General features: G+C 51.6%; 1 protein-coding gene across 1 annotated transcript in view; it reads left to right on the top strand.

Annotated features, from left to right (window-relative positions):
* The window catches only part of DDX25 (DEAD (Asp-Glu-Ala-Asp) box helicase 25), a 15,508-nt gene extending 6,026 nt beyond the window's left edge, over window positions 1–9,482 (top strand). Inside the window, exons 5-12 of the mRNA XM_005870889.2 lie at window positions 441–533; window positions 620–722; window positions 1,671–1,785; window positions 3,398–3,575; window positions 4,568–4,805; window positions 6,073–6,235; window positions 7,583–7,771; window positions 9,229–9,482. Of these exons, the coding sequence (XP_005870951.1) occupies window positions 441–533; window positions 620–722; window positions 1,671–1,785; window positions 3,398–3,575; window positions 4,568–4,805; window positions 6,073–6,235; window positions 7,583–7,771; window positions 9,229–9,290 (1,141 nt within the window). The 3' untranslated portion in view covers window positions 9,291–9,482. The remainder of the gene's footprint in view (window positions 1–440; window positions 534–619; window positions 723–1,670; window positions 1,786–3,397; window positions 3,576–4,567; window positions 4,806–6,072; window positions 6,236–7,582; window positions 7,772–9,228) is intronic.
* The last annotated feature ends 956 nt before the right edge of the window (window positions 9,483–10,438 follow it).

The following is a 10,438-nucleotide window of genomic DNA, read 5'->3' as shown; positions in this document are numbered from 1 at the left end:
AAGAATCACCTGAATAAATTTGTCTTCTCTGAAAATAGCGGTTAAAACATCAAAACCTGTCATTCATTAAGAAGAATTAAATAATAAATGTCACGTAGTTTCCTGCTTATGTGGGAAAGAAAACTCTTTCTGGCAGATTGACATGCTTCTGTCAGACGAGTTTTTTCCCTTTCACTTGTTTCAACGGAAAGTCCAATATTAGGTCCTGTGACTGTCCTCATCTTAGGCTTATGGCAGAGCTCCCTATTTTGGGGGTCCACCTGTGCAGGCATGATTGTTTATGTTTGGGGGTTGAGGGGTAAATGATATATTCCTAAATCTTTCTTTGGAAGCTCAGTTACCGGGGGGCTTGCTTTAGAAGGGCACCTCTCAAGTTTGCATTTCTGAGGCTACTCACCGATCCTGGACTATCAAGTGTTCGATTTTTTTTTTTTTGACAGAAAGGAAGAGTTGCTAAAAGGGATCTACGCAATGGGGTTCAATCGACCATCCAAAATCCAAGAGATGGCGCTCCCCATGATGCTGGCACACCCGTGAGTTTCCGGGTGCCGTGTTCCCGCTGGGTCATTGTTCGTCTCTGATAGTCAGTCTGTGCCCAGTGGTCTCCTCTTTCCTACAGACCCCAGAACCTCATAGCCCAGAGCCAGTCTGGAACAGGAAAGACAGCTGCCTTTGTCTTGGCCATGCTGAGCAGGGTCGACACCTCGGAACCCTTCCCACAGGTAAGGAGAGGCTGCGGGAGAGACGGGATTGCTTTCGTTGTCAACGAGATTTCAGTAACAGACGGTATTGCTGCCACGAGATGATATTGGGAATAGACATTCTTTCATAACATTGTAGAGTATTGGGACAGCGATTGAGAGCACAGGCTTTGTAGTTTGTTTCCAATCCCAGCCTCTCTCCTTACCAGCTGAATGTCTTAGACGAGGTAGCACATCTCTCCGAGTCTGTCTCGTCTGTGAAGGTAACATCTAGAAAGGCCTGGATTGTAGTTGTTCTGTTCACCCTGAATCCCAACACCATGCACAGCGCCTGGCTCGGAGAAACCACTCATTAAGCACCGAATGAGTGAGCGAATGAGTGAGTGAATGAGTGAATGAATGGATGAACGAATGAGTGAGTGAATGAATAGATGAATGAATGAGTGAATGAATGGATGAAGACTCACCTCACAGGATCGTCCTGCAGATTAAATGAATAGTTGCATTTTTAGCACCGTGCTTGGTAGGAGGTGAGTATTCTGCCAGGGATGTAGTCAGATCCAGCAGGGAACGTTCTGGAAAGTGGCAGAATTTTCACAGCTGGCAGGCGGCGATGAGGACCCCACGCCAGCTGTGATTTGTTGTGTCACCCTCTTTTTTGATTGCCAGCCTCCTTTCATTCCATTCTCCCCCCACCAAAAAAGTGTGACCCCGTAACCCGTGTGTCTTCATGACCCTTTAGGGAGGGGGACCTTAAAGGCAGCTGTCTTTCCCTCCTTCCGCTCCTTCTCCCCTCCCCCACTCAGCATTCACCTCACATCGTTGAGTCGCTAAATTGGATTCGATTCAAAATATTTGTATCCAACCCAAACCTCCAGTTTCACTTCTGTGCCCCTCTCGGTACACATTTCAGTTGTGTGTGAAATTTGCGTGACGGCTTACAGGGACCCCCTTCGCTCTCCCTCACAGTGCCTCTGCCTGGCTCCTACGTACGAATTGGCTCTGCAGACTGGCCGTGTGGTTGAACAGATGGGAAAGTTCTGTGTGGATGTTCAAGTGATGTACGCCATTCGAGGGAACCCAAGTATGTGCCTTGAAGCCGGTCTTGGCCGGTGGTGTCAGCCCCGAGTCCACCGATAACCAGCATGTTCTGTAATGTCTCTGCTTCCGTATCTCTAAAGTGGGGCCTGAGAGGCACCTGCTCACTCGGCTGGTGTCAGAGTGAAGCGCAGGGATATGGACAAAGCGTTGTGCACACGCCTGGCGCCCGAGGACCCTCGTGGCCACCGTTTCCACCTCCTGCAGGAGGATGCGTTTGCATTTTCTTTTCTCTGACGCTCACTTGTTTGGCGCAGGGCAGCTTTTACTGTTTAACTTTTTCATTAGAGTATTGCATGTGGGTAAGCAGGAAAAATACCTTTAAGACACAGATTAGGCCAGGGGTCCTCAAACTTTTTAAACAGGGGGCCAGTTCACTGTCCCTCAGACCGTTGGAGGGCCGGACTATAGTTTTAAAAAAAACTATGAACAAATTCCTATGCACACTGCACATAACTTATTTTGAAGTAAAAAAACAAAACGGGAACAAATACAATATTTGTATTTGCATGTGGCCCGTGGGTCGTAGTTTGAGGACCCCTGGATTAGGCGGTGAAAGTGAAAGTTGTTCTTCCTTGTTCCCAAAAACTTGCTTCCAAAGGGAACTACAGTTCTGTTAACAGTCCTTTGTGGTGGTTTTCTTAATATATTTTTATTGATTTGAGAGAGGGAGGGAGGGAGAGAGAGAGAGAGAGAGAGAGAAACATCAATGATGAGAGAGAATCACTGATCAGCTGCCTCCTATACGCCCTCTACTGGGGAGCGAGCTGCAACCTGGGCCTGTGCCCTGACCGGGAATCGAACCGTGACCTCCTGGTTCATAGATTGATGCTCAACCACAGAGCCATGCCAGCCGGGCAATCAACCTATGTTTTGTGCTTTTTTTTTTAGAGTGTTTACAAAAACTGGGATTTTTTTTTTCATAACGGTCACACACTTCCATGTTTTGGGCATCTTTCCATATTAGTCCATGTCGCCCTACTTCATGCTTTTGACCAGCTGCATAATACGTCATCATTTATTACAGGTGACCTGCTGATAGACAGGGTGCTGGTTTTCCATGCGGGGCGGGTGCGTAGGGTTTTCACAGCTGTGCCAGTATTTCTGCAGGGTGGGTGGGCTTGCTGCGGGTGGCTTTTTAAATGAGTCAGATATGCAGGGTATTATCATTACCATAAAACTCGGGAACGTATGTAAAAACTCTGGGCATTTCAAAAGCACAGTGACCTCAGGGCTCGCGCTTGGACAGCCCTGAGGCCAGTGATGGCGAACCTATGACACGCGTGTCAGAGGCGACACGCGAACTCATTCTTTTGGTTGATTTTTCTTTGTTAAGTGGCATTTAAACATATAAAATAAATATCAAAAATATAAGTCTTTGTTTTATTATGGTTGCAAAGATGAAAAAAATTTCTATATGTGACACGGCACCAGAGTTAAGTTAGGGTTTTTCAAAATGCTGACACGCCGAGCTCAAAAGGTTCGCCATCACTGCGCTTAGGGTTTAGGCAATGCACGTGGGGTCAGAGTCCTGTGTGGCCTCGCCCTGCGCCGTGGGCTGTGCCTCTGAAGGAGCCCTGCAAACCCTCCTCTCCCAGTTCCCAGGAGCGTGGACATCACCCAGCAGATTATCATCGGCACTCCGGGGACTGTCCTGGACTGGTACTTCAAGCGGAAATTAATTGACTTGAGCAAGATCCGTGTGTTTGTCCTGGACGAAGCAGACGTGATGATCGCCACACAAGGGTTCTCAGATCAGAGCATTCGGATCCAGAGGTAATCCTCACCTCTACCCTCCCTCCCTGCGTCTCTTGTCCGGAGGAGAAACTGCCTCTGTCTGCTGCTCCTGCTTGGCTTACTGCTCAGTTCTCCACCTCCTTCGCCTTCGAACAAAGTCCCCGCCTCTTCAGGGCCTTCCGGCCGCTGTCTTTTCCCACCTTCCTTCCCGACTGCTCTCCTTGTGCGCCCTGGGCTTACGTTAGAGATCAATCCATAGACAGGGTTTTGCTCCAGAATTTGCCAGTAATTTTTTTTTTAATTGGGAGCAAAGTCCTAAAGAGAATTTGTTGAAATCTGATAGAGCTACTGGAAGGTTGCGGTGGGCAGGTAAGGGCATAGAGAAGACATAACTGGGATCGGGAGCCTAGTAGTCTAGTTCCGACTTTGCCCGTAATGTCTGCGCTCTTCCTGCTGCAAACGCAGTTAGTCGTGGCCGCTGCTCTTTCGCTGCTGAGAGCTGGAGGCCCTGCATGGATAGAAAGCACGTGTAAATTTTGCTCTCGAGCCCAGCCGGTGTGGCTCAGTGGTAGAGCATTGACCTGCACCAAGAGGTCACTGGTTTGCTTCCCGGTCAAGGCACTTGCCCGGGTTGTGGGCTCTATCCCGGGCTGGGGAGGCGTGCAGGAGGCAGCCGATCGATGTTTCCCTTTCATCGGTGTTTCTATCTCTGTCTCCCTCTCCCTTCCTCTCTCTCTAAAAAAAAAAAAAATCAATAAAAATATATTTTAAAAAATTTTTGCTCTTGAGTTTCACGCTCAGTCTACGTGGTTTTCCAAATTCTGGGTGGCAAGGAGGAGCAGGACGCGTTGCTCTGTGCGTGGAGGTGCCGCTGGCTGTAGGCACACCTGTACGCTGACCCCCTGAGCAGGTGTGTGTGTTGGGGGTGGGGGGGCGGCACTGGTGGCAGCAGGCACGAAGCGCTCAGAGCTGCCTCCCCGGGTGAGTAGCACGGGTGGCAGGTCACAGCCTCCTTCCCGTCCCTCTCACAGGGCTCTATCCTCCGAGTGCCAGATGCTCCTCTTCTCGGCCACCTTTGAGGACTCCGTGTGGCAGTTTGCGGGGCGAATCATTCCCGACCCCAATGTTATCAAGTTGCGGAAAGAGGAGCTGACCCTGAACAACATCCGGCAGTACTACGTGCTGTGCGAGAGCCGGAAGGACAAGTACCAGGCGCTGTGCAACATCTACGGCGGCATCACCATCGGCCAGGCCATCATCTTCTGCCAGGTGCCTGCCGAGACGTCTTCCGGGGCCCAGCCTCCTCCCCGCAGGCCGAGCGGGCACGGCGGCGCCCAGCGTGCGGTGTAGCCAGGCTCCGTGCTCGGCACTTCCTGTACATGGTGTCGTTCAGTGTCCAGAGCAGCTCTGAGTAGAGATGATGTGTATTTTGTGGGTGGAGCTGAGGAAGAATAAGTAATGGGGCGGGACTTCTGTATGTTACAGCGAGGGCATCCTTGTGTTAGCGGGGTGGCTTCTGCCCCTCCCCCATGTGGGCTGGTGTTGATGGTGGGGTTTCCCCAGACACCCTTTGCCAGATGAAGAATGTTCTCCCTCCCTCCCTAGCGTGCTGTGAGCGAAGCAGCCACTCAGCTCCTCACTGCTCACATCGCGCGCCTTCTGTCTTCATTTTTATCTTTTGCTCCCTGACATCCCCACTGTGCGTGTGTTCGTTTTACTTCCTCACTCCCACGTGGACACTGAGCCCCACGGCAGCAGGGCCCCATCTGTCTTGCTCCCCTAGCCCTGCCCTAGAGTGCCCACCCAGCCCTGGCTCACACGTTTGTAGGATAAAGGAAAACTCAGCTCTGCCACGGGCCAACCATGAACCTGGGGCAGGGTCCTCATGTCTTCAAGGTTTTGGGTTTTTTTTTTAATTTTTAAAAATGAAATGAGACAACTACTTTGTCAGATTATTGCGTGTAAAATTTTTATTTCATTTTAAAATAGATTTTAATTGATTTCAGAGAGGAAAGGAGAGGGAGAGAGAGAGAGAGAGAGAGAGAGAGAGAGAGAGAGAGAGAGAAAGAAACACCAATGATGAGAATCCTCCATCGGCTGCCTCCTGCACGCCCCCCACTGGGGATCGAGCCCACAACCCTGGCATGTGCCCTGACTGGGAATCGAACCATGATTTCCTGGTTCATAGGTCAACACTCAACCACTGAGCCACGCTGGCTAGGCCACAGGTAAAGATTTTAGAAACATGCCCGGCGTGCATGGAGCACTCGGAGAGTCTGACGTAGTCATTATTATGTCATCTCATGTTGTCATTGCACCAGCATGTGCGGGGCATGTCTCGAATCCGTTTCGTGGCTGAGGAGCCACAGCTGAGAGGATGAGAGGATTGAGACCCTTAGAAGCGCAGAATTCCGAGCCACACGCTCGTTCCTCCAGACCAGCCCTTCCCGGCTCTGGCCCGCACCCATGGGCATGGTGAACACAGCCCGTCTGCTTTAACTCGGGGGGCTGTGCCGGGCTCTGCTTTCTCACGTAGACTCGTCGAAACGCCAAGTGGTTGACTGTGGAGATGATGCAGGATGGCCACCAGGTGTCTTTGTTGAGCGGAGAGCTGACCGTGGATCAGCGGGCTTCCATCATCCAGAGGTTTCGGGATGGGAAAGAGAAAGTTCTTATAACCACCAATGTCTGTGCCCGAGGTACGTGTGAGCGTGCGTGTGTGTGTGTGTGTGTGTGTGTGTGTGTATTTAAAGCCAAGTTTGTTGAGGTATAATTTATATCTGATAAAATTCACTCTGACGTATATGGTCCAATACATAGAATACAATGTACAGTTTACAATATATGAGCTTTGAAAAACATATAGAGTCCTGTACCCATCGCTGTAGTCAAAATACAGAACATGGCCATCTACCCCTCAAAACTGAGCTGCTTGTAAGTCAGTCTCTGCCACTACTGGCCCCTGGCAACTATAGGTCAGATTTCGGTCTCCCTCTTGTCTCTTCCAGATACCATACAAATTAAATCCTACTCTTGGCAGCCCTTGTGGCACACTTCTTCCACTTGCCATAATGCTTTTGAGTTTATCAGCGCTGTTACAGGGATCAGTGGTTCATGCCGTGTTCTTGCTAAGTGGTCTTCCACCGAATGGATGTACCACAGTTGGTGCATCCATTCATCCGCCGATGGCCACTTGGATGGTCTCCAGTTTGGGGCTACTTTGAATAAAGCTGTAATGAACACGCATGTGTAGGTCTCGTGCAGACGTATGTTTCCATGTCCCTTGGGCAAAACACCTAGGACTTGGATTTCTGGGTCATGTGGGAAGTGTATGTCTAGCTTTACAGCAGTGGTTCTCAACCTTCTGGCCCTTCAAATACAGTTCCTCATGTTGTGACCCAACCATAAAATTATTTTCGTTGCTACTTCACAACTGTCATGTTGCTACTGTTATGAATCGTCATGTAAATATCTGATATGCAGGATGGTCTTAGGCGACCCCTGTGAAAGGGTCGGTCGTTCGACCGCCAAAGGGGTCGCGACCCACAGGTTGAGAACCGCTGCTTTACAGGAAAGTGCCAAGGTTTTGTTCCCGAGTGGCTGCACCATTATTCATTTGCGCCAGCAGCGTAGGAGCGTTCCAGTTGCTCTGCATTCCTGTCAGCACTTGGTGTTGTCTTTTCCATTTTAGCCTTTCCGGGAGACGTTGTGTGGTATCTCGTGCTTTTAACTTGTGTTCCTAGTGACTAATGACGTACATCTCTATGTGTTTTCAAGAGCAGGGTCTTCCGACTTCCTTCATCCCTCCTGTATCCTTGCCTAGACCCCCCCTCCTCAGACCCTGCTCCCTAATTCATTCTTAGTCCAGCAAACAGAACGGAGGACCTGTCCCGAGGGCTGAGCTTGGCGCTTTGGAGGAGTAGCCTGAGGAAGGCTGAGGTCCCTGCCTGGACCCTGGACTCTCTAGGCCAGTGTTGTCTTAACAGAAACGTTGGTATTGATGGCAACGTCCTGTTCTGTGGTGCCCACTGTCTCTCCTCTTCCAGGGATCGATGTGAAGCAGGTCACGATTGTGGTGAACTTTGACCTCCCTGTGAACCAGTTGGAGGAGCCAGAGTATGAGACCTACCTCCACCGCATTGGGCGGACCGGACGCTTTGGGAAAAAGGGCCTCGCCTTCAACATGATCGAAGTCGATAAGCTGCCGCTGCTCATGAAGATCCAGGACCACTTTAGTGAGTAGCATCACCCGCAGGAAGGGGGCAGGGGCTGGGGGCCGGCGCACGTCGGCAGTGACGACGCGGGGCGTGGACCCCAGTCCCGAGGAGGGGACAAGAGGGGACAGGAGGCTTCCGATGCACAGAGTTCCCGCTGTGAGACAGTCACTCCGCACGTGGTCATTAAGTAGAACGTTTTAAATCTGTGTGAGCTCAGGTCTTTATACGCTATTGCTCATTCTGGGATCTGGAGCGGATTTTCATGTCCTGGAAAGAACCAACCTAAACCAGGTAGCAGCGCCTTGGAGAGCGTAATCTGTCCCGGCTTCCTCTCTTACATTTTCCCTTTTTCTCGCCCCACCTACCAGCTAGGACAGCCCTGCGTTCTGAGGTCGGGGGCCCTTCCCCCGGCCCCGTCTCAACTAGGCCAGCTCTGGGCTGGCAGGGTGCCCTCTGAGGAAACTCCAGGGGTGATGTCCCTGAGATGGCCCCTTGTCAGTGACCCCCAGGCCCCGAAGCCCATGGGGACACTGGGGAGCAGGGGAAGAGGAACCTCTCACCGTTTAGGACAGTGGCCCTTACCCTTGGTGAGAAGCAGTGGGCACCCCCCGGGGACACGCACAGAGGCACACGTGTGCAGTTTGGGATATAAGTGTAAAGGGTTTGCAGACGGCCCTGGCCGGTCAGCTCAGTGGTCAGAGCGCCAGCCCGGGGACCAATGGGTTTCGGGCTTGATTTCCAGTCAGGGGTGTGTACTCGATTGCAGGTTCCATCCCTGGCCCTGGTTGGGGGCTGCATGTAGGAGGCAACCAGTCGATGTGTCTCTCTCACATTGATTTTGCTCTCTCTCCCCTCCTCCCTCCCTCCTACTCTTTCTCTAAAGATCAATGGAAGAAAACATTCCCAGGTGGGAATTGCACACACACACACACACACACACACACAATAAAGGGTTTGCAGACTGGCCGCAGCACATCCGTGGACCCTTCAGGGACGCTGACTCAGCACCCTGTGTTAGGGTAGGGGCTGGGAGAACCATTCAGATCCACCGTTGCTGTGTGAGCTCCTGCAGACCTCGTCTGGGGAAGTGACTTAGCGGAGGAGCCGTAGTCCCTCTGCCTGCGGCCACCCACTGACCCCTGGGGCTCAGCAGACCCCTTCCCGCCCCTCGCATGGGCCACGGCCTTTTTCTGCCCCCCGGTACCCAGACCTGGCGCTCTGTTGCCTGGTGCCTATGATGCTGCTTCAGGGGGTCCCAGTGGCTGCTTAGATGCCACCCCCTCGTCTCCTGAGCTAGAGAGCACTCCTGCCCCCAGGGTCTCCACACAGGGTGTCGCAGGAGCGCACCTTCATGGGGGTCCCCGTCTTCAGAGTCGAGGTGCCATCCCTCCTCAGTGCTGCAGTGGTCCCGGAGCGGGATGGGGGGACATGGCGTGCGGCCCGGGGTCAGGCTGGGTGCCCCCTTGTTCTTTCAGACAGCAGCATTAAGCAGCTCAACCCGGAAGACATGGACGAAATCGAAAAGATCGACTACTGAAGGGGGAACCTGGTTGTTTGTGACAGGTCCCCGAGGGGCTGAAAGGCAGCTTTTTATGTTGAGGCTTTTTTCAAAGTGAAATTGTTACCTTTGGCAAAATAAACGGGCAGCCTTCCTTTTAAAGACCCGAAGTCTTTTTGAAACCACGTCGATGTGAAACCCTGGAGATTATTATTTTTTTTTAAATAAAAAGGCAGCAGTATCACCTACTCTCATCTTTTCCTAAGGCAACCGCCCTTGTGTGGGCTCCTGGGGTGTTTTTGGATTTCGTTGCAGTGGTTCTCAACCTCTCTCATGCCGCGACCCTTTAATACAGTTCCTCATGGTTTGGTGACCCTCAACCATAAAATTATTTTCGTTGCTACTTCATAACTGTAATGTTGCTACTGTTAGGAATCGTCATGTAAATATCTGATATGCAGGATGTATTTAGGCGACCCCTGTGAAAGGGTCGTTCGACCCCCAAAGGGGTCGCGACCCACAGGTTGAGAACCGCTGGCTTAGAGCATGAGCAGACGGATCATCCCTCTTGTGAGCCTCTCACGACGCCACCAGGTGGCGGCAGAGCTCTGTTTGACGGTGTTGGGGATTGGAGCTGGTAGCGCATGACAAGCCGCACGTGGTCAGTCCCCTCGGCAAGCACTCTGGGCGCCACACACACACACACACACACACACACACACACTCTGAAACCTTTACAAAGTAAAGCAATGTGGAAGCGAGAACATTCTGCTTTTCTAATGTCTTAGCTGACATACAGAATTCAAAAGGTTTTCCTATTTTTGCTCCTGAATGCCTTCAGAGTAGAAAAGGTTTCATCCACCCTAGGTTACTTAATGGTCCCTGGACTGTGGCCCCTCAGAGGCATTGCTTACCAGCAGGCAGGTGGGTGGGGTGGGGGGGAGAGGGGGAGAAGCCTTATTTAAAAAGTAAGGTTTCAGGGAGCCCGAGGTTTTGCTTTTAAGGACTTAAAGGGTGTGTCTGAGAATCCCGGACATTTTCCTGCAAGCCCCATCGCGATGCGTTTTATTTCTCACATTTGCTCCTCAAAAGCCAACCCGGGCGCTTGAGAACACGGGGACATGGGTGCTCCCCCAGCAAGCCGGAGCGGGTTTGCAGCCGGAGCCGGGCCGCTCTGTCCCAGACCG

The sequence above is a fragment of the Myotis brandtii genome, unplaced genomic scaffold, assembly GCF_000412655.1.
Source record: "Myotis brandtii unplaced genomic scaffold, ASM41265v1 scaffold325, whole genome shotgun sequence".
NCBI lineage: Eukaryota > Metazoa > Chordata > Mammalia > Chiroptera > Vespertilionidae > Myotis > Myotis brandtii.
Note: the sequence above shows the minus strand (reverse complement) of the source record. Positions and strands in the feature narration are given on the sequence as shown.